This window comes from Bombina bombina, chromosome 2 (genome assembly GCF_027579735.1).
Source record: "Bombina bombina isolate aBomBom1 chromosome 2, aBomBom1.pri, whole genome shotgun sequence".
NCBI lineage: Eukaryota > Metazoa > Chordata > Amphibia > Anura > Bombinatoridae > Bombina > Bombina bombina.
In genome coordinates, this window is record NC_069500.1 from 380,828,006 (window position 1) to 380,852,916 (window position 24,911).

The 24,911-nt window shown below is 41.9% G+C and overlaps 1 protein-coding gene across 2 annotated transcripts in view; it reads left to right on the forward strand.

The window, feature by feature from the left end:
- GLT1D1 (glycosyltransferase 1 domain containing 1) overlaps positions 1-24,911 on the forward strand; it is a 708,692-nt gene that overhangs the window by 329,941 nt on the left and 353,840 nt on the right. For both annotated transcript variants that reach the window (XM_053701853.1, XM_053701854.1), the window contains one exon: positions 11,836-11,879. In XM_053701853.1, coding sequence (XP_053557828.1) covers positions 11,836-11,879 — 44 coding nt within the window. The remainder of the gene's footprint in view (positions 1-11,835; positions 11,880-24,911) is intronic.

A 24,911-nucleotide genomic window follows, 5' to 3' on the forward strand; every position in this document is an offset into this window, starting at 1 on the left:
ATCCCACTTTACCCTTTCAGAAGATGACCGCTCCAAGGGTGGTCTACCGCAGAGCAAGGAACCTGAGGGACATCCTGGTTAAAGCTGATCCTGTGAATCACTATAAAAAGGAAACATGGCTCAAGTCATCCAAGAGAGGTTGCTTCCCCTGTGGGAGTTGTACAACATGTAACAGTATGTGCAAAGGGGACACTTTCCAACACCCTCACAAAAACCAACGGTTTAAAATAAACCATCGTCTCAGTTGTACCAGCACCTTTGTGATCTATATGCTATCTTGTCCATGTTCACTTATCTATATAGGAAAAACAATAACTTCCTTCCGCGACAGGATGGCAAATCATCGCCACGCCATTCGTGAAGCCCTGAAAGATGGTGACTCGGATCAACCGGTGGCACGCCATTGTGCAAAATTCAAACACCCGGTGTCAAGCATTAGATCAATGTTGATTGATCACATCCCACCAAACCCAAGAGGTGGTGACAGAGGAAAAAAACTACTCCAATGTGAGAGCAGGTGGATACATAAATTGGGAACTATGACCCCAAAGGGACTTAATACCACCTTGGATTTTAGCCCTTTTTATTAATGCTCATGCTACGGACCATATAAGTGCTTGTTTCTGTGGATGTTTCACTGTTTGGTTACTACCATACTCCTATTGGCTTGATGTGATATAAATTTAGTAAGTGTATTGATTTCTTGGTGCATATTCTGTACCATTATGGTCTTTATCTAATAATCATATGACTATGAATCTTTTCTGTATATATATTTTTTGTCATATTTTTCTGGTCCATTTTAACCTTGCTCATACGGTTGTAACATATCTTTCACTTTTTTCCTACTACACAGCAGACTCAAGTTTAGTGACCTTGTATCCATATTGTGTTTGTTGTGAGGTGGGAAAATATGATAAGATTGCACACCCTTACTGCCTCCGCCATAGCCACTTACTTTGGGACATCCAGAGCGATTCTTGCTTGATCAATTGGATTGTTTATGTTCGTTGCCTATAGCAACTGCTGCGCTTCAAGAAACTTTGTTGTTCTGAACATGCGCAGAGTATTCCCTGGTGTTCCCCTGGTACCTGGCTTATTCGTCGACGTAACGCCTTGGACGTTGTCATGACAACGCCGTGCTATGCGTCATCACGCTAGGCACGGCTATCGTGTCAGCGTGACGTAGCGTTCAGCTGTTTGAACGAACAGGCATTAGGATTGGCGGCAAAGGCTAAGTGGGGTTATTTTCTATCTTCTATTTAAGGGGGTTGTTTTAAATGTATGTCAACTGATCTGGGGTGTTTGGGTGCACTCTGTCCTTGTACTTTTTGTTGTATAACATTGACAAAGGCACAATGCAGTGCTGAAACGTTTGTTGTCTTTTAAACTGATGTAATAAATTCTAGTTTTACTGCAAAGACCAGTGGGCTGCCTGCTTCTTGGAGAGTATATATATATATGTGTGTGTGTGTATGTATATTTATATATATATATATATATATATATATATATGCATGTATGTGTGTGTATATATATATATATATATATATACCGGTATATATATATATTTATATATATATATATATATATATATGTGTGTTTATATATATATATATATATATATATGTGTGTGTGTGTGTGTGTGTGTGTATATATATATATATATATATATATATATATATGTGTGTGTGTGTGTATATATATATATATATATATATATATATATATATATATTATTCTTTATTTACAAAGCGCTAACAGATTCCGCAGCGCTGCCCATGGGTTCAAGGATAACAGTACAACGGAGAAACAATACAATAAAAGACAAAATTTTACAGACAAATACAGGGGGAATTGAGGGTCCTATTCCCGTGGGAACTTACAATCTAGATGGGTAGGAGGATGGGAAACAGGAGGTGGGGACTGCAAAGGTGAGAATGATATTAGTGAGGAGATAGATGAGGGCAACTGTTAGTTAAGTGAAGTTAGTTTGTTAATAAGTTGGGGCGATAAGCTTCCCTGAACAGAAAGGTCTTTAGGGAACGTTTGAAGGAGGAGAGGTTAGGGGCAAGTCTGACAGCTCAAGGAAGTGCGTTCCAGAGGGTTGGTGCCGCACAAGAGAAGTCCTGTAGGAATGGTAGAGGTTGCAAGAAGCAGGTCATTGTTGGATCTTAGGGGGCGGGCAGGGGTATATTTGTTGATGAGTTAGGACAGGTAGGGTGGGGCAGCATTGGTGAGGGCTTTGTAGGTTAGGGTGAGAATTTTGAATTTAACTCTGCTGTGAATGGGGAGCCAGTGAAGGGAATCACAGAGAGGTGCAGCAGAAACAGAGCGTTGAGAGAGGTGGACTAGCCTGGCAGATGCATTTAGTATGGATTGGAGGGGAGAGGGGCGGGAGAGAGGGAGGCCAGTTAGTAAGTTGTTACAGTAGTCAAGTCGGGAAATTACCAGGGAGTGGATTAGCTGTTTAGTAGTTTCAGCACTCGGAAACGGACGAATTTTGGAGATATTGCGTAGGTGGTTGCGGCAGGATGAAGAGAGCAATCGGATGTGGGGAATGAAAGACAGATTTGAGTCAAGTGTGACTCCGAGGCAGTGGACTTGGGGTGATGGCGAGATAGTGGTGCCGCCAACCGTGATGGAAAAATTAGAAACTGGAGTACAGTTAGAGGGGGGAATTAGAAGTAGTTCGGTCTTGGACATGTTTATTTTTAGGTGGTGAGAAGCCATACAGGAGGAAATGCCAGTAAACAGTTGCTGATGTGAGAATTGACAAAAGGAGAGAGTGCAGGGGTGGAAAGTTAGATCTCAGTATCATCAGCATAGAGGTGATAGCTGAATCCATAGCTGTTCATAAGTTTACACAGTGAAGAAGTGTAAATAGAGAAGAGTAGAGGACCCAGGACAGAGCCTTGACGTACTCCAACAGACAGAGGCAATAGAGGTGAGGAGTCACCAGCAAAAGAGATGGAGAAGGATCTGTTAGAGAGATAAGAGTGAATCCAGGAGAGGGCAGTGTCACAGAGCCCAAGAGAGCTGAGAGTCCGTAGGAGAAGGGGCTGGTCAACAGTGTCAAAGGCAGCAGAGAGGTCAAGTAAGATGAGTATAGAGTAGTAGCCTTTTTTTTAGCAGAAAGTAGATAGTTAGTAACCTTGGTGAGGGCAGTCTCAGTTGAGTGTTGGGGATGGGAGCCAGATTGCAGGGGGTCGAGCATTGAGTTGGAGGACAGGAATTGGGTTAGGCGTTCGAAAACTAGTTTTTCAAGGAATTTTGAAGCTAGCGGGAGCAAGTGATATGGGGGGTAGTTTGCAGGGGAGTTAGGGTCAAGGGAGGGTTTTTTAAGGATAGGGTGACCTTTGCATGTTTGAAGGAGGCAGGGAATGAGCCGGTAGAAAGGGATAGGTTGAATATGTGAGTAAGAGCCGGAGTGAGGGTGGGAGACAGAGGAGGAATTAGATGTGAAGGAATAGGGTCAAGTGGGCAGGCAGTGAGGTGTAAGGAAGACAAAAGGGAAGCCACTTCACTCTCAGTGGTTGGGAGGAGGGTGCAGAGAGTGGCAGAGGGGGTGACTGGGTGCGAAGTTGGGAGATTGCAGGTTTGTGTTGGGATAGGTAGAAGAGAAGAGAAGAAGGCGCCACAATGGATCACGATCAGTTGTACTAGGTCATCACACGCACATACAAGTTGTACTTACAAATTATAAAGCACTTAAGAAGTGCCACAGAAGCCTTCTGGACCTTTTTTAGCTGCCCAGATAGCTATCCTCTTGGACTTGTAGGTATGAGGGAACTCCAAAAAAGAGTAATGACATATGATCCGTGTTCAGCAATTTAATATCCATGTCCAAAAGCTGGAATGAAAGTACTGCTCACAAAGCAGACGGTGTAGAAAGGCTACAGATAATAAATACAAAGAATGGGATATGATGTTTTGCATAAATTCAGTCGTGATGCCCAATAATATAAAACAATGTGGCTTTATTAAAATGTGATTATATCACACAACGCGTTTCCCGGTCTTGCTGACCGCTTCATCAGGTGAACATAGTGATCACATTTGTTTTATATATTAATTATCACTGTAATAGCTATATGTCACATGCCATTAGAGTGATCTGGGCCTTTGTACTCACTGTTCCTCAGCACTCTATACAGTCACACACTGTTTGAGCACTCATTTATTAATAGCAACTTAGTTGCATATTGTGAATTATTTATTTAAAAATAGAAACTGACACATTATCTCACATATCTGAGGTGTGCACACATTTTTTATATTTGCGCTTGTTTTATCCATTGTAAATCGATACCTTGTCACAGGGTTTTTGATTTTGTATTTATAGTAGGCGCATTTAACTTATTTTTCACATTTTACTTTGTATTGGGATGTTTCTTTGGATGGCAAGTGTTTTATTGAAAAAGTAGTAAGCAAGGTCTTGAGCACTGAATGGAGATGAGAGGGGTGGTGCAGGTGGGTAGAGGAGAGAGTTGAAAATGGAGAAGAGTCTTTTAGGGTTTGAAGAGTGAGTGGATATAAGAGAAGAGAAGTAGGTTTGCTTAGCTAAGCAAAGGGCAGGGTTGTAAGAGTAAAGAATGAACTTATAGTTCATAAAATCAGGTTCAGAGCGGGATTTCCTCCAGGCACGTTCAGCAGTGCGGGAGCATTTTTGTAGGTGGCATGTTTGTTGGGAGTAGAAAGTAGGCAGCAAGGTGACAGCAGAAGATTATTTATTTAGTTATAATCAGAGGCAAGAACAGACAGGCAATGTTTCGGACTCTTATCCCTTCCTCATGCCTTGCCTGACAAACATTACTTCTTTATATACACATATACCACTAGGTGGCACTGTATATCAATTAACCCTTTCTTAAACTCTTACTATGTATGCATACATATATTTATAAATAGCCCCTAATGTACAAAAATATTAATATATTAATTCATTAAATAGAGAACAACAACATATCCCTATATAGCGATGAGTATTGTTTTGTTATAGTGGGTTATGCAAGGTCAGGGCAGGATATCGTGGATGTGTGGGGGAGGCATATTTGAATAAGATTGGAGTTTTGGGGAGGGTCCACAGTGTGCAGATTTCTACTGGTGCGGCGGCGAGGGGGGGGGGAAAGTGGGTTTAGCATCTATATTAGGATTCTAAAATATATATATATATATATATATATATATATATAATCCAATACGAAACTAGCACTCACTTACCTGCTTCAACCACCGGGGTGCACTTAAAACCAGTAATGTATAATTCTCAAAAAAAGGCACTCTCCGTTTTTATAAGTAAACAATTTTACTAAAGTTAACGTTTTCGGGGTTGCCCACGTCCTCAGACTTTTACCGAAATCGTTAACTTTGTTTGCTGTGAACATTGTATGCGTGAAAATTTTGATCTATGCAAACTTAAACGTGTGTGCTAATATTTGACTTTTGGTGTCCAGACTTCTTCTATTTCATCTATATGTTTGTTAAAAAAATAAATAAAAATAAAAAATAAAGGGAAAATTAACATTTCTCCAACATAGGTGTGTCCGGTCCACGGCGTCATCCTTACTTGTGGGATATTCTCTTCCCCAACAGGAAATGGCAAAGAGCCCAGCAAAGCTGGTCACATGATCCCTCCTAGGCTCCGCCTACCCCAGTCATTCTCTTTGCCGTTGTACAGGCAACATCTCCACGGAGATGGCTTAGAGTTTTTTAGTGTTTAACTGTAGTTTTTATTATTCAATCAAGAGTTTGTTATTTTGAAATAGTGCTGGTATGTACTATTTACTCAGAAACAGAAAAGAGATGAAGATTTCTGTTTGTATGAGGAAAATGATTTTAGCAACCGTCACTAAAATCCATGGCTGTTCCACACAGGACTGTTGAGAGCAATTAACTTCAGTTGGGGGAACAGTGAGCAGTCTCTTGCTGCTTGAGGTATGACACATTCTAACAAGACGATGTAATGCTGGAAGCTGTCATTTTCCCTCTGGGATCCGGTAAGCCATGTTTATTACGATTGTAAATAAGGGCTTCAAAAAGGGCTTATTAAGACTGTAGACTTTTTTTGGGCTAAATCGATTGATTATTAACACATATTTAGCCTTGAGGAATCATTTTATCTGGGTATTTTGATATAATAATATCGGCAGGCACTGTTTTAGACACCTTATTCTTTAGGGGCTTTCCCAAAGCATAGGCAGAGCCTCATTTTCGCGCCGGTGGTGCGCACTTGTTTTTGAGAGGCATGGCATGCAGTCGCATGTGAGAGGAGCTCTGATACTTAGAAAAGACTTTCTGAAGGCGTCATTTGGTATCGTATTCCCCTTGGGGCTTGGTTGGGTCTCAGCAAAGCAGATACCAGGGACTGTAAAGGGGTTAAAGTTCAAAACGGCTCCGGTTCCGTTATTTTAAGGGTTAAAGCTTCCAAATTTGGTGTGCAATACTTTTAAGGCTTTAAGACACTGTGGTGAAAATTTGGTGAATTTTGAACAATTCCTTCATGTTTTTTCGCATTTGCAGTAATAAAGTGTGTTCAGTTTAAAATTTAAAGTGACAGTAACGGTTTTATTTTAAAACGTTTTTTTGTACTTGTTATCAAGTTTATGCCTGTTTAACATGTCTGAACTACCAGATAGACTGTGTTCTGAATGTGGGGAAGCCAGAATTCCTATTCATTTAAATAAATGTGATTTATGTGACAATGACAATGATGCCCAAGATGATTCCTCAAGTGAGGGGAGTAAGCATGGTACTGCATCATTCCCTCCTTCGTCTACACGAGTCTTGCCCACTCAGGAGGCCCCTAGTACATCTAGCGCGCCAATACTCCTTACTATGCAACAATTAACGGCTGTAATGGATAATTCTGTCAAAAACATTTTAGCCAAAATGAACACTTATCAGCGTAAGCGCGACTGCTCTGTTTTAGATACTGAAGAGCATGACGACGCTGATATTAATATTTCTGAAGGGCCCCTAACTCAGTCTGATGGGGCCAGGGAGGTTTTGTCTGAGGGAGAAATTACTGATTCAGGGAACATTTCTCAACAAGCTGAACCTGATGTGATTGCATTTAAATTTAAGTTGGAACATCTCCGCATTCTGCTTAAGGAGGTATTATCCACTCTGGATGATTGTGACAAGTTGGTCATCCCAGAGAAACTATGTAAAATGGACAAGTTCCTAGAGGTGCCGGGGCTCCCAGAAGCTTTTCCTACCCAAGCGGGTGGCGGACATTGTTAATAAAGAATGGGAAAGGCCCGGTATTCCTTTCGTCCCTCCCCCCATATTTAAAAAATTGTTTCCTATGGTCGACCCCAGAAAGGACTTATGGCAGACAGTCCCCAAGGTCGAGGGAGCGGTTTCCACTTTAAACAAACGCACCACTATACCCATAGAGGATAGTTGTGCTTTCAAAGATCCTATGGATAAAAAATTAGAAGGTTTGCTTAAAAAGATATTTGTTCAGCAGGGTTACCTTCTACAACCAATTTCATGCATTGTCCCTGTCGCTACAGCCGCATGTTTCTGGTTCGATGAGCTGATAAAGGCGGTCGACAGTGATTCTCCTCCTTATGAGGAGATTATGGACAGAATCAATGCTCTCAAATTGGCTAATTCTTTCACCCTAGACGCCACTTTGCAATTGGCTAGGTTAGCGGCTAAGAATTCTGGGTTTGCTATTGTGGCGCGCAGAGCGCTTTGGTTGAAATCTTGGTCGGCTGATGCGTCTTCCAAGAACAAGCTACTTAACATTCCTTTCAAGGGGAAAACGCTGTTTGGCCCTGACTTGAAAGAGATTATCTCGGATATCACTGGGGGTAAGGGCCACGCCCTTCCTCAGGATCGGCCTTTCAAGGCAAAAAATAAACCTAATTTTCGTCCCTTTCGTAGAAACGGACCAGCCCAAAGTGCTACGTCCTCTAAGCAAGAGGGTAATACTTCTCAAGCCAAGCCAGCTTGGAGACCAATGCAAGGCTGGAACAAGGGAAAGCAGGCCAAGAAACCTGCCACTGCTACCAAGACAGCATGAAATGTTGGCCCCCGATCCGGGACCGGATCTGGTGGGGGGCAGACTCTCTCTCTTCGCTCAGGCTTGGGCAAGAGATGTTCTGGATCCTTGGGCGCTAGAAATAGTCTCCCAAGGTTATCTTCTGGAATTCAAGGGACTTCCCCCAAGGGGGAGGTTCCACAGGTCTCAGTTGTCTTCAGACCACATAAAAAGACAGGCATTCTTACATTGTGTAGAAGACCTGTTAAAAATGGGAGTGATTCATCCCGTTCCATTAAGAGAACAAGGGATGGGGTTCTACTCCAATCTGTTTATAGTTCCCAAAAAAGAGGGAACGTTCAGACCAATCTTAGATCTCAAGATCTTAAACAAGTTTCTCAAGGTTCCATCGTTCAAGATGGAAACCATTCGAACTATTCTTCCTTCCATCCAGGAAGGTCAATTCATGACCACGGTGGATTTAAAGGATGCGTATCTACATATTCCTATCCACAAGGAACATCATCGGTTCCTGAGGTTCGCATTCCTGGACAAACATTACCAGTTCGTGGCGATTCCTTTCGGATTAGCCACTGCTCCAAGGATTTTCACAAAGGTACTAGGGTCCCTTCTAGCTGTGCTAAGACCAAGGGGCATTGCTGTAGTACCTTACTTGGACGACATTCTGATTCAAGCGTCGTCCCTTCCTCAAGCAAAGGCTCACATGGACATTGTCCTGGCCTTTCTCAGATCTCACGGATGGAAAGTGAACGTGGAAAAGAGTTCTCTATCTCCGTCAACAAGGGTTCCTTTCTTGGGAACAATAATAGACTCCTTAGAAATGAGGATTTTTCTGACAGAGGCCAGAAAAACAAAACTTCTAGACTCTTGTCGGATACTTCATTCCGTTCCTCTTCCTTCCATAGCTCAGTGCATGGAAGTGATCGGGTTGATGGTAGCGGCAATGGACATTGTTCCTTTTGCACGCATTCATCTAAGACCATTACAACTGTGCATGCTCAGTCAGTGGAATGGGGACTATACAGACTTGTCTCCGAAGATACAAGTAAATCAGAGGACCAGAGACTCACTCCGTTGGTGGCTGTCCCTGGACAACCTGTCACGAGGGATGACATTCCGCAGACCAGAGTGGGTCATTGTCACGACCGACGCCAGTCTGATGGGCTGGGGCGCGGTCTGGGGATCCCTGAAAGCTCAGGGTCTTTGGTCTCGGGAAGAATCTCTTCTACCGATAAATATTCTGGAACTGAGAGCGATATTCAATGCTCTCAAGGCTTGGCCTCAGCTAGCGAGGGCCAAGTTCATACGGTTTCAATCAGACAACATGACAACTGTTGCGTACATCAACCATCAGGGGGGAACAAGGAGTTCCCTGGCGATGGAAGAAGTGACCAAAATCATTCTATGGGCGGAGTCTCACTCCTGCCACCTGTCTGCTATCCACATCCCAGGAGTGGAAAATTGGGAAGCGGATTTTCTGAGTCGTCAGACATTGCATCCGGGGGAGTGGGAACTCCATCCGGAAATCTTTGCCCAAGTCACTCAGCTGTGGGGCATTCCAGACATGGATCTGATGGCCTCTCGTCAGAACTTCAAAGTTCCTTGCTACGGGTCCAGATCCAGGGATCCCAAGGCGGCTCTAGTGGATGCACTAGTAGCACCTTGGACCTTCAAACTAGCTTATGTGTTCCCGCCGTTTCCTCTCATCCCCAGGCTGGTAGCCAGGATCAATCAGGAGAGGGCGTCGGTGATCTTGATAGCTCCTGCGTGGCCACGCAGGACTTGGTACGCAGATCTGGTGAATATGTCATCGGCTCCTCCTTGGAAGCTACCTTTGAGACGAGACCTTCTTGTTCAGGGTCCGTTCGAACATCCGAATCTGGTTTCACTCCAGCTGACTGCTTGGAGATTGAACGCTTGATCTTATCGAAGCGAGGATTCTCAGATTCTGTTATCGATACTCTTGTTCAGGCCAGAAAGCCTGTAACTAGAAAGATTTACCACAAAATTTGGAAAAAATATATCTGTTGGTGTGAATCTAAAGGATTCCCTTGGGACAAGGTTAAGATTCCTAGGATTCTATCCTTCCTTCAAGAAGGATTGGAAAAAGGATTATCTGCAAGTTCCCTGAAGGGACAGATTTCTGCCTTGTCTGTGTTACTTCACAAAAAGCTGGCCGCTGTGCCAGATGTTCAAGCCTTTGTTCAGGCTCTGGTTAGAATTAAGCCTGTTTACAAACCTTTGACTCCTCCTTGGAGTCTCAATTTAGTTCTTTCAGTTCTTCAGGGGGTTCCGTTTGAACCCTTGCATTCCGTTGATATTAAGTTATTATCTTGGAAAGTTTTGTTTTTAGTTGCAATTTCTTCTGCTAGAAGAGTTTCAGAATTATCTGCTCTGCAGTGTTCTCCTCCTTATCTGGTGTTCCATGCAGATAAGGTGGTTTTACGTACTAAACCTGGTTTTCTTCCAAAAGTTGTTTCTAACAAAAACATTAACCAGGAGATTATCGTACCTTCTCTGTGTCCGAAACCAGTTTCAAAGAAGGAACGTTTGTTGCACAATTTGGATGTTGTTCGCGCTCTATTTAGATGCTACAAAGGATTTTAGACAAACATCTTCCTTGTTTGTTGTTTATTCCGGTAAAAGGAGAGGTCAAAAAGCAACTTCTACCTCTCTCTCTTTTTGGATTAAAAGCATCATCAGATTGGCTTACGAGACTGCCGGACGGCAGCCTCCCGAAAGAATCACAGCTCATTCCACTAGGGCTGTGGCTTCCACATGGGCCTTCAAGAACGAGGCTTCTGTTGATCAGATATGTAGGGCAGCGACTTGGTCTTCACTGCACACTTTTACCAAATTTTACAAGTTTGATACTTTTGCTTCTTCTGAGGCTATTTTTGGGAGAAAGGTTTTGCAAGCCGTGGTGCCTTCCATTTAGGTGACCTGATTTGCTCCCTCCCTTCATCCGTGTCCTAAAGCTTTGGTATTGGTTCCCACAAGTAAGGATGACGCCGTGGACCGGACACACCTATGTTGGAGAAAACAGAATTTATGTTTACCTGATAAATTACTTTCTCCAACGGTGTGTCCGGTCCACGGCCCGCCCTGGTTTTTTTTTTTTTTTAATCAGGTCTGATAATTTATTTTCTTTAACTACAGTCACCACGGTACCATATGGTTTCTCCTATGCAAATATTCCTCCTTAACGTCGGTCGAATGACTGGGGTAGGCGGAGCCTAGGAGGGATCATGTGACCAGCTTTGCTGGGCTCTTTGCCATTTCCTGTTGGGGAAGAGAATATCCCACAAGTAAGGATGACGCCGTGGACCGGACACACCGTTGGAGAAAGTAATTTATCAGGTAAACATAAATTCTGTTTTTCCTCATGTTGGTTCCTCATTAACATTTGTATTATCCTGATGAAATAGACAGTAATGCGCAAGTTATTGTTTTGTTCATTTTGATAGGTAACATATTCTTACTGTGTTTTTCTTAACTCCAAGCACAGTCTCTCTGGTATCCCCCTCCACCCTAGTGATATACATGCCACCAGCTTTGAAACATGTCTTCATAAATTTATCAGTTTGTAAAAAAAAAAAAAAAAAGTTTTTGAACTCTTTTTATCCTTATGAACACCTCTGTTTCTGCTGGGCTTCAGTTCAGTTACTGCATAGTACAGTTTGCTCTAGTTCTGTCTGGCTTGCTGAAGAAGTGTGAAGCTGCAATCAAAAATTGCAGTGTGTCAAAATGTTTTGGTACAAAAATTATAATAAATTCTACCAAGTGTTCTCAAATGTTTATTTATATCTTTATTTTTGCAGGTTGATCCAGTATTCACAAATGAGGTCAAAGCCAAACTTCTAAAGTAAGTTTTCTATTTAATTAAATTAGATTATTTTTTTACTTTGTTTTAGTTGTGCTTTTCTTTCATATAGGTGATAAGAGCCCACAATCCATTACTCCTGGTAATTACCTTTCCTGCCACTAGGAGGCAAAGATTCCCAAACCTCAGAGCTTTATATAAACCCTCCCACCTCTATGGTAATTAGTCTTGTCTTTGCCTCCACTGGAAGTAGGTAAAGAATGAAAATGTGCAAGATTTGTTTATTTTGTTTTAGGGTTTCCTGTTTAGGACCCTGGAGTTTCCCTCTTCAGTACTGATTTTGCCATGAGGGTCTTACTGTAGTATTAGGCATTAAAGTTATCTTTATTATTTTATTTAAAGGGGATGAAAATATTATTTTTTTGGACATTTAGAGCAGGAATCTTCCTTTGCACTTATTTGGCTTTTACTCCAGGACATGCTTAGAAAACGTTCTACTGGTAACATTCTCATTACTGGGTTAAAAGCTTTTAGAGTTAAGTGTTGGAGGTGTTCTTTAATATTTGTCGATCGCGTTACTTTTTCCGACCCTCTTAACGCGTATAGCCAGGCCTCTGCAGAATCCAATCAATAATTTGCTGTAAGCCCCCTTCTTCTCCAATGTGAGCGAGCTCTAGGATATCTCTCCCCCTCCCTCCGTCAGGCAAATATTACAGAACAAATATAAGCAGTGGAGCACATGTAATCATATAATAAATATGTTGCTATATAAATAAATTAATAACTATGACTTACTATTTGTAAATTAAAAGTATAAAGAAATATAATGTTGCTGCCTGATTTACCTCAATTTAATTTGCTTTTGACTAGGCTCATTAGTTACTACGGGTTGATGCTCACTTGCTTCTCCTTTCTTTATACTAAGGTAAACAGTGAATCACTGCGATCCTCTATTTACTTTATTAAGTGTAGGAAAGCCCAGAGCGAATAGAAAGTAGCATGTGCACACAGAGAAATAGGAGATAGGAAGAGATATTCTAGAGCGTGCTCACGTTGGATTTTTGAATGGATCCTGCGGAGGGCTGGTTGTACGCATTACGTGTGTTGAGAAACGTAATGTGGTCGAAAAATATTACAGAACAAGGGCATTTGTATCTCATGGTGGCATCCATTAGAAATGCCTTGGGCAGCTTAGTAGTGCTAATTTGTTAGCACATATATTCTTTGAGCTCAGAGGGGAAATATATTTTTTATTTAAGCAGCATTTTTATTAAAGTGAATGTAACACACCCACCCATATATTTTCTAACCCTCAATGTAGTCTCTAGGCTATTTTTTGAATAAAAATCTTTTATTTGGTATAAATTTATGTTTTCAAATCATGTTTATGAGCAGTCTCCTCCCAAACGATCTTTCCGGGTTTAGTACTATGTGACGTAGAGAGCGGTCCTACCCGCTCTATACGTAACTCCTAAGCGCGCTCACGAGAATCGGCAAATTCATTGAATACTATTTGATCAGGGAGCGTAGTTGCGTGTCAGTTCTCTTGCGATCGGCAATTACCTTCTGCCTTAACACAGTGTTTCCCTTGGAGTCCGATAGAGCATGCACGACTCATGAACGTGCATGTGTACACCGTCCTAAAGTTGCTGTTTGCGCATGCGCAGATCAATCTTGTGATGTTTGTGGAAAGGGGCTGAACGCCGGCAGGGGGGCAACAGTGAGTGGGAGATTGCAGAATCGTCAGCTGTCAATCACATTAGCAATATGGCGGGCGGAGGAACAACGCTTATCTTACGATCAATAAAAGGTAAAAATTGGACAAAATAATTCAATACAAAAGGTTTGATGAATTCAATTCTGCCTAATTTTGTCAATTATTTCCTAAGATTGTAGCTACTATGGACAACTTAAAGGGCCATAATACCCAAATGTTTAAACACTTGAAAGTGATGCAGCATAGCTGTAAAAAGCTGATTAGAAAATATAACCTGAACATCTCTATGTAAAAAAGGAAGATATTTTACCTCAAAAGTTCCTCAGTAGCCACATCCCATTGTAAAGGATTTCTAAGCAGCATTTTAGTGTGTTTGTCCTGGGACATCTGAAGGGACTAGCATCGTGCACTCTCATATTATTTCACCAATCAGGTAAAGGAAGCTTACTATGAAATCTCATGAGAGTTAAGTCAAATCTCATGAGATCACAGTAAGAGTTCATGACCTCAGCATTGCTGATGCTGATTGGCTGCTGTTCATTTCTTCATTTTTTTTAATTTTTTTACCTGCAGCTGGGAGCAGGTGAGTATAACTTTTTACACAGAACTTACTCTGCTGAGCTGAGGAGATTGTGAGGTAAAATATCTTCTTTTTTACATAGAGATGTTCAGGTGATATTTTCCATTCAGCTTTTTACAGTTATACTGCATCAGTTTCAAGTGAATTAGCATATGAGTATTATGTCCCTTTAACATTCTCTTTAAGGAAAATTTTACACCTTTTTTTTTTCTTGATACTTTTTTATTATTTGAATGCCCTTGTGTTCACGTGATCGTTGGATGCCCTTTTTTGCTATGTCCTGGATGCTGCGGTCGCTGCCTTTAGTTACTGTTGGGCTGCTGCGTTGGTGGTTGGCGTGGGTTCCCCTCTCATCTGAGCTCTATATGTATTATGGATCATGCTGATTCCTTGCAAGCTGTGCCTAATCCAGATTTAGAAGTCTTATCAGAAAAGCATTTTTCAATCATTTTATAAATGTGTTTTATATAAACAGGCTGAGGTTCTCCCTCCTGCTCAATTGTGTATGCATAGTGACCAACCTATTGATTCTTTGGCTTCTAAAGGGATTGTCCCTCATTCTGTTTGTTCTTTTCATGAACAATTGGACCCACGTCCTTATCTGAGAGAGTACATCAAGTCCACTATCACGGATGTGATGGCTGCTTCCCCCCGACATGTAAAAGGAAAAGGTGTCTGATTTGCCTTCTAATCGTGCTGGTATTTCTGAAACTTATTGTGAATCAGTTATTTCTTGAGGGGGGTGGTGTTATCTGATGATCAGGGAGTGTGTCAGGATATTAATACTGATTTATCTCCTGTGTTTTTTTTAAGACTGAATGGGAATGTGGAGATATAATCCGCTCTTTGCTTAAAGACGTATTGCTTGCTTTAGAGGTTTCAGATGATACCTCTGCTGGGGAGACTTCTAAGGGTCAGCTAGATACTTATTTTAAATAACAGGATTAATTATCTGATTTTTTTTTTCCCTGTTCCTATGGATGTTTCTGAAATTTGGGCCACAGATTGGCTGAATCATTTAAGTATTTTTAGTCCTTCTCCCAGATTTTAGAATTTTTTTTTTTTAAATGTCCCTAATGTGTATGATGCTATTTCTGCTTTAGCTAAAAATAAACTAATAATAATAATAATAATAATAATAATAATAATAATAATAAAAAACCTACTCTTCCAATGGAAAATTATTTTTCTCTTAAAGACACATTAGAAAGGAAGCTTGATTCCTCTTTAAAAGGATAGGAAAGTCAAAATTAAACTTGCATGATTCAAACAGACCATGTTATTTTAAGACACTTTTAATTTGCTTCTATTTTCAAATGTGCTTTGTTCTCTTAGTTTCCCTTGTTGAAAAAGAATATGCACATATCCTACACTAGTGGGAACTAGCTGCTGATTGGTGCCTGCGCACATTTGTCTCTTGTGATTGGCTAACTAGATGTGTTCAGCTAGCTGCCAGTAGTGCAATGTTGTTCCTTCAACAATGGATAACAAGAGAATGAAGTCATTTTGATAATAAAAGTAAATTGTAAAGTTGATTGGAATCGTATGTTTTATCCAAATAATGAAAGAAGATTGTGGGGTTTCCTGTCCCTTTAAGAAAATGTTATCTCAATTCCTGTTATATTTTTAAACTTGTTGTTGCTAATGTATCAGCTGCTATCTTTTTATAGTTAAAGAATCTCTCTATTCAGGTTCTTGATGAGTCTGATAAAGATAATGTTTTAGAGATACTTAAATGTGCTAATGCTTTTGTAGGTGATGCTATTCTTGATATTATCAGAATTAGCTCTTAGAATTTGTGTCTCAGTTGTTGCCAGACATGCATTATGTCTTAAATCTTGGTCTGCTGATGCAGCCACTAATGAGAATACATTTCTTTCTATTCATTTTCAAGGTAATAGACTCTTTGGGACTGAACTGGAAAATATAATTTCAGCAGCTACTGGTGGCAAGAGTAAGTTTCTTCCACAAGATAAGAGGTTTAAGGGCAAATTTAAAACTTCTGGTGAATTTTGTTCCTTTCATTTAAATAGGGATCAAAAGTTGTCTTCCTCAAATCTAAGTGGCTCAGGTAAGACCTGGAGGCCTGGTAACAATTGGCACAAGTCCAAGGTTTCACCCCTTCTTCTAAGTCAGCATGAAGGTGCTGCCCCCAGTCTAGTTTCTCTGGTAGGGGGCAGGTTGATGTATTTTCAGGATGCATGGTTTCATTCCGTTTCAGATCCTGAAAATTGTTTCTCAGGGATATCTGATAGGCTTCAAGTAATAGTCTCTCAGAGACAGATTTCTTTCTAATAACACAGTGAGTCCACGGATCATCAATTACTGTTGGGAATATCACTCCTGGCCAGCAGGAGGAGGCAAAGAGCACCACAGCAGAGCTGTTAAGTATCACTTCCCTTCCCACAAACCCCAGTCATTCTTTTTGCCTCTAGTACATGGAAGAGGTGAAGTAATGAGGTGTCCTGATTTAAGATTCTTCTATCAAGATTTTTTTTATTTTGAAGTCTGGGTTAGATTGCTCTGGCCTTCCATCACAATCTGAGTATAGCTGTATTCCACGATAGTCTCTTCAGCAGGGCTGTGGTGGCTTTAAAGCAGTTAGGAACTTGTAAAGTGGGCTTTGCTGCGTTTTCCTAACATTTTGCTGCCCTGGTATAGAAAGCCTGTGTACGCTTACTCTGTCTTTCTTTTTATACAGGTCTCTGTGAGGAACGGCATCCTCTCAAACTTTGTGAGTCGTCTGACTGCCGGACGGCTAGTATGCAGGTAAGTGCCTTTTTGTCTTCTGGGTGGGAGCTGGCACTAAGATGGTTAAGGAGCCTTCTCTGCAATTTATGTGGGACAGATATATCCTTTAGAGGATATTTTTGGTAGGATGCGGGCTATGGTGACAGGAGACTAGGGGTTAATAAAAGATCTCCTAATTTTGGGTTCATGCATAGTTTAGAGGTAACTAAGGGGTTAAAATCTTCTAATTTATCTTTTTTATGTGTAACTGCAGTGATCACGGGGTCAGCCTTTTGTGTAGTTCTTTACTCTGTTTATGCTGCAGCGTAGTTTGATGGCGGTTTCCTAGAAGAAACGCAAGTTACTGCCACACTGCCTTATCAGTAGAGGCAGTTTTAGTTTTTCAGGCAGACGCCCGATTTCGATGCTGTACTTGTTTAGCACAGGGTTTTGCTATTTTTTTTTGGATGGGCACTATGCTGCTCTTGCATGGTAGTATGAAGAGCGGTATTAAAGAAAAAAGATGCGCGCTTTTTTCCCATGCTGTATTGTGCTCTGGCCTCCTCCTTCACTACGAAGGATCTGAGGTGTCATTTTCACTTTCTGCCGTGTCCGGTCACGTTCCCCCGCCTCTCTACTCCGAGCTTAGTTATTTTTCCTTCAGCGCATGTTAAGTTTTAAAATATTGCAATTTATTTAGATGTCTATTATTCCTATAATAGTATGTTGAACGTTATTGAGGGAGTGACTTGTCAGTTCCAAGATTATTATGTGTCAAACATCACTAATTTTTCTTTGCCTGTTACACTGCTATTTACATTAGCTATTTGAAGTGACAGTCCTGTGTTTTTTTTGTTTTTGTTTTTTTTTAATTTTAAATTAAATTTCTCCAACATTGGTGTGTCCGTCATCCATAACTTGTGGGAATATTCTCTTCCCCAACAGGAAATGGCAAAGAGCACAGCAAAAGCTGTCCATATAGTCCCTCCTAGGCTCCGCCCACCCCAGTCATTCTCTTTGCCGCTGAACAAGCAGCATCTCCACGGAGATGGTGAAGAGTATGTGGTGTTTAGTTGTAGTTTTTTATTCTACTATCAAGAGTTTGTTATTTTAAAATAGTGCTGGTATGTACTATTTACTCTGAAACAGAAAAAGATGAAGAGTTCTGTTTGTGAGAGGAGTATGATTTTAGCAGCAGTAACTAAAATCGTTTGCTGTTTCCACATACTGTTGAGATGAGATAACTTCAGTTGGGGGAAACAGTTGGCAGACTTTTCTGCTTAAGGTATGACTAGCCATATTTCTCCAACATTGGTGTGTCCGGTCCACGGCGTCATCCTTATTTGTGGGATATTCTCTTCCCCAACAGGAAATGGCAAAGAGTCCCAGCAAAGCTGGTCACATGATCCCTCCTAGGCTCCGCCCACCCCAGTCATTCTCTTTGCCGTTGCACAGGCAACATCTCCACGGAGATGGTTAAGAGTTTTTTGTAGTTTTATTCTTCTATCAAGTGTTTGTTATTTTAAAATAGTGCTGGTATGTACTATTTACTCTGAAACAGAAAAGGATGAAGATTTCTGTTTGTAAGAGGAAGATGATTTTTAGCAGACAGTAACTAAAATCGATTGCTGTTTCCACACAGGACTGTTGAGATGAAGTAACTTCAGTTGGGGGAAACAGTTAGCAGTCTTTTCTGCTTAAGGTATGACTAGCCATATTTCTAACAAGACCATGTAATGCTGGAAGGCTGTCATTTCCCCTCATGGGGACCGGTAAGCCATTTTCTTAGTTAAACATAAAAGAATAAAGGGCTTCAAAAAGGGCTTAAAAACTGGTAGACATTTTTCTGGGCTAAAACAATTGCTTTACTAGGCATATTATGCAGATTCTAACTAATTATTGGTATTATAATCTTGGGGAACGTTTAGAAAAACGGCAGGCACTGTGTTGGACACCTTTAAGCCTGTTTAACATGTCTGTGCCTTCAGATAAACTATGTTCTGTATGTATGGAAGCCAATGTGTCTCCCCCTTCAAAACTGTGTGATAATTGTGTCATAGCGTCCAAACAAAGTAAGGACAGTACTGCCACAGATAGTAAAGTTGCCCAAGATGATTCATCAGATGAAGGAAGTAGACATAGTTCTACATCATCTCCTTCTGTGTCTACACCAGTTTTGCCCACGCAGGAGACCCCTAGTACTTCTAGCGCGCCAATGCTTGTTACTATGCAACAATTGACGGCAGTATTGGATAACTCCATAGCAAATATTTTATCCAAAATGCCTGCATTTCAGAGAAAGCGCGTTTGCTCAGTTTTAAACACTGTAGAGCAGGAGGGCGCTGATGATAATTGCTCTGTCATACCCTCACACCAATCTGAAGTGGCCATGAGGGAGGTTTTGTCAGATGGGGAAATTTCTGATTCAGGTAGAATTTCTCAACAGGCAGAACCTGATGTTGTGACATTTAAATTTAAATTAGAGCATCTCTGCACACTGCTTAAGGAGGTGCTATCTACTCTGGATGATTGTGACAACCTGGTCATTCCAGAAAAATTGTGCAAGATGGGCAAGTTCCTAGAGGTTCCGGTGCACCCCGACGCTTTTCCTATACCCAAGCGGGTGGCGGACATAGTGAATAAGGAGTGGGAGAAGCCCGGCATACCTTTTGTCCCCCCTCCTATATTTAAGAAATTATTTCCTATGGTCGACCCCAGAAAGGACTTATGGCAGACAGTCCCTAAGGTCGAGGGGGCAGTTTCTACACTAGCCAAGCGCACTACTATTCCTATTGAGGATAATTGTGCTTTCAAAGATCCTATGGATAAAAAATTGGAGGGTTTGCTTAAAAAGATTTTTGTACAGCAAGGTTACCTCCTGCAACCTATTTCGTGCATTATTCCTGTCACTACAGCAGCGTGGCTCTGGTTCGAGGAACTAGAAAAGTCGCTTAGTTGAGAGACTCCGTATGAGGAGGTTATGGACAGAATTCACGCACTTAAGTTAGCTAATTCCTTTATTTTAGATGCCGCTTTGCAGTTAGCTAGATTAGCGGCGAAAAATTCAGGGTTTGCAATTGTGGCGCGCAGAGCGCTCTGGCTAAATTCTTGGTCAGTGGATGCATCTTCCAAGACAAAATTGCTTAATATCCCTTTCAAGGGTAAAACCCTTTTTGGGCCAGAATTGAAAGAGATTATCTCAGACATCACTGGGGGTAAGGGCCACGCCCTCCCACAAGATAGGCCTTTCAAGGCCAAGAATAAGTCTAATTTCTCTTGTTAAGTGTGTTCAGTCCAGGGGTCATCCATTACTTATGGGATATATTCTCCTTCCCAACAGGAAGTTGCAAGAGGATCACCCAAGCAGAGCTGCTATATAGCTCCTCCCCTCACATGTCATATCCAGTCATTCTCTTGCAACCCTCAACAAAGAAGGAGGTCGCGAGAGGAGCTGGAGTTTTTACTTAATTATTCTTCAATAAAAAGTTTGTTATTTTAAATGGCACCGGAGTGTGCTGTTTTTCTATCTCAGGCAGTATTTGGAAGAAGAAACTGCCTGCGTTTTCTATGATCTTAGCAGGCGTAACTAAGATCCACTGGCTGTTCTCGACATTCTGAGGAGTGGGGTAACTTCAGAAAATGGGAATAGCATGCGGGGTCTCCCGCAAATGAGGTATGTGCAGTACAATATTTTCTGGGAATGGAATTGACTAAGAAAACACTGCTGTTACCCGTATGATGTAAGTACAGCCTTAAATGCAGTAGTAGTGACTGGTATCAGGCTGATAAATGTATGCACAGTAGAGTTATTTTCTAGGGACTAGAATTTGACTGAAAAAATACTGTTAATACTGATATAATGTGTGAGCCTTAACTGCAGTAAAAGCGACTGGTAGCAGGCTTAGTAATACCTTTACACAGCATCTGAAATGTTGTTTTTTTAAAACGTTTACTGGCATGTTAATCGTTTTGTGAGGTACTTTGGTGATAAATCTTTTTGGGCATGATTTTTTTCCACACGGCTAACGTATATTTCTGCATAGAAACCGTTATATCAGGTCTCCCACTGTTGTAATAGGAGTGGGAGGGACCTTTTTTAGCGCCTTGTTGCACAGTTAAAATTCTAGCACAGTCTTCCTGCTTCTTCCTCTTTGATCCAGGACGTCTCCAGAGAGCTCGGGGATCTTCAAAATTCATTTTTGAGGGAGGTAATCGGTCACAGCAGACCTGTGACAGTGAGTTTGACTGTGATAAAAGCGTTAAATCTTAATTTGATATCCGTTTTTTGGGTACTGAGGGGTTAATCATCCTTTTGCTAATGGGTGCAATCCTCTGCTAATTAATACATTTCAAGAATTGTTGACTATAACTGAACTAGTTCTTTCTTATTCAATTGTGTTTTTTAAAAAAAGCGCTGCAGCGTTTTTTATATTGCTTGTAAACTTATTGAAGTAATTTCCAAGCTTGCTAGCTTCATTGCTAGTCTGTTTAAACATGTCTGATACAGAGGAATCTGCTTGTTCATTATGTTTAAAAGCCGATGTGGAGCCCAATAGAAATATGTGTACCAATTGTATTGATATTACTTTGAATAAAAGTCCATCTGTACCGATAAAGAACTCGTGTCAGTACCTTTGTCTCCCGCTCGGGAGGTGCGGAAGATTGAGGCGCCAAGTACATCAAGGCCCTTACAAATCACTTTACATGATATGGCTAATGTTATGAAAGAAGTATTATACAATATGCCCGAGTTAAGAGGCTAGCGCGACAGCTCTGGGTTAAGGACAGAGCGCGCCGATGACACGAGAGCCATGTCTGATACTGCGTCACAATTTGCAGAACATGAGGACGGAGAGCTTCATTCTGTGGGTGACGGTTCTGATTCGGGGAGACCGGATTCAGAAATTTCAAATTTTAAATTTAAGCTTGAGAACCTCCGCGTGTTGCTAGGGGAGGTGTTAGCGGCTCTGAATGATTGTGACACGGTGGCAATCCCAGAGAAATTATGTAGGCTGGATAAATACTATGTGGTACCGGTGTGTACTGACGTTTTTCCTATACCAAAGAGGCTTACAGAGATTATTAGCAAGGAGTGGGATAGACCCGGTGTGCCTTTTTCCCCTCCTCCGATATTTAGAAAAATGTTCCCTATAGACACCACCATACGAGACTTATGGCAGACGGTCCCTAAGGTGGACGGAGCAGTTTCTACTTTAGCCAAGCGTACCACTATCCCGGTGGAGGATAGCTGTGCTTTCTCAGATCCAATGGATAAAAAATTAGAGGGTTACCTTAAGAAAATGTTTGTTCAACAAGGTTTTATATTACAGCCTCTTGCATGCATTGCGCCTGTCACTGCTGCAGCGGCATTCTGGTTTGAGTCTCTGGAAGAGGCGATTCGCACAGCACCATTGGATGAATCTTTGAGCAAGATTAGAACCCTTAAGCTGGCTAATGCGTTTGTTTCGGATGCCGTAGTGCATTTAACCAAACTTACGGCTAAGAATTCCGGATTCGCCATACAGGCGCGCAGAGCACTATGGCTTAAATCCTGGTCAGCAGATGTAACTTCTAAGTCTAAACTACTAAACATTCCTTTCAAAGGGCAGACCTTATTCGGGCCCGGCTTGAAGGAAATTATTGCTGACATTACTGGAGGTAAGGGCCACACCCTTCCTCAGGACAGGGCCAAATCAAAGGCCAAACAGTCTAATTTTCGTGCCTTTCGTAATTTCAAGGCAGGAGCAGCATCAACTTCCTCCGCTCCAAAACAGGAAGGAACTACTGCTCGTTACAGACAGGGTTGGAAAGGCAACCAGTCATGGAACAAGGGCAAGCAGGCCAGAAAGCCTACTTCCGCCCCTAAGACAGCATGAAGACAGGGCCCCCTTTCCAGAGACGGATCTAGTGGGGGGCAGACTTTCTCTCTTCGCCCAGGCTTGGGCAAGAGATGTACAGGATCCCTGGACGTTGGAGATTATATCTCAGGGATACCTTCTGGATTTCAAAACTTCTCCTCCACAAGGGAGGTTTCATCTGTCAAGGTTATCAACAAACCTAGTAAAGAAAGAGGCATTTCTACAATGTGTACAAGACCTCTTAGTGATGGGAGTGATCCACCCAGTTCCGCGAACGGAACAGGGGCAAGGGTTTTATTCAAATCTGTTTGTGGTTCCCAAGAAAGAGGGAACTTTCAGACCAATCTTAGACTTAAAAATCTTAAACAAATTCCTAAGGGTTCCGTCGTTCAAGATGGAAACCATTCGGACCATCCTACCCATGATAACCCAAGAGGGTCAATATATGACCACAGTGGACTTAAAGGATGCCTACCTTCACATACCGATTCACAAAGATCATTATCGGTACCTAAGGTTTGCCTTTCTAGACAGGCATTACCAGTTTGTAGCTCTTCCCTTCGGGTTAGCTACGGCCCCGAGAATTTTTACAAAGGTTCTGGGCTCACTTTTGGTGGTACTAAGACCACGAGGCATAGCGGTGGCTCCGTACCTAGACGACATTCTGATACAAGCGTCAAGTTTTCAAAATGCAAAGTCTCATACAGAGATAATTCTAGCATTTCTGAGGTTGCATGGGTGGAAAGTGAACGTAGAGAAGAGTTCTCTGTTACCACTCACAAGGGTCCCTTTTCTAGGGACTCTTATAGATTCTGTAGAGATGAAGATTTACCTGACGGAGTCCAGGTTATCAAAGATTCTCAATGCTTGCCGTGTCCTTCACTCCATTCCAAGCCCATCAGTAGCTCAGTGCATGGAAGTAATCGGCTTAATGGTCGCGGCAATGGACATAGTGCCATTTGCGCGCCTACATCTCAGACCGCTGCAACTATGCATGCTAAGTCAATGGAACGGGGATTACTCAGATCTGTCCCCTTTGCTAAATCTGGACCAGGAGACCAGAGATTCTCTTCTCTGGTGGTTGTCACGGGTTCATCTGTCCAAAGGAATGACTTTTCACAGACCAGATTGGACGATTGTAACAACAGATGCCAGCCTACTGGGCTGGGGAGCAGTCTGGAACTCCCTGAAGGCTCAGGGATCGTGGACTCAGGAGGAGAGACTCCTCCCGATAAACATTCTAGAATTAAGAGCAATATTCAATGCTCTTCTAACTTGGCCTCAGTTAGCAACACTGAGGTTCATCAGATTTCAGTCGGACAACATCACGACTGTGGCTTACATCAATCATCAAGGGGGAACCAGGAGTTCCCTAGCGATGTTGGAAGTCTCAAAGATAATTCGCTGGGCAGAGTCTCACTCTTGCCACCTGTCAGCGATCTACATCCCAGGCGTGGAGAACTGGGAGGCGGATTTTCTAAGTCGACAGACCTTTCATCCGGGGGAGTGGGAACTTCACCCGGAGGTATTTGCTCAACTGATTCGTCGTTGGGGCAAACCGGATCTGGATCTCATGGCATCTCGCCAGAACGCCAAACTTCCTTGTTACGGATCCAGGTCCAGGGACCCGGGTGCGGTGCTGGTAGATGCACTAGCAGCCCCTTGGGTTTTCAACATAGCTTATGTGTTTCCACCTTTTCCGTTGCTACCTCGACTGATTGCCAGGATCAAACAGGAGAGAGCATCGGTGATTCTGATAGCGCCTGCGTGGCCACGCAGGACCTGGTATGCAGACCTAGTGGACATGTCGTCCTGTCCACCATGGTCTCTACCCCTGAGGCAGGACCTTCTAATCCAGGGTCCTTTCAACCATCCAAACCTAATTTCTCTGAGGCTGACTGCTTGGAAATTGAACGCTTGATTCTATCAAAGCGTGGGTTTTCGGATTCGGTTATTGATACATTAATACAGGCTCGGAAACCTGTTACCAGAAAAAATTACCACAAGATATGGCGTAAATATTTATATTGGTGTGAATCCAAGAGTTACTCATGGAGTAAGGTTAGGATTCCTAGGATATTGTCTTTTCTACAAGAGGGTTTAGAAAAGGGCTTATCCGCTAGTTCGCTAAAGGGACAGATTTCTGCTCTGTCTATTCTTTTACACAAGCGTCTGGCAGAGAATCCAGA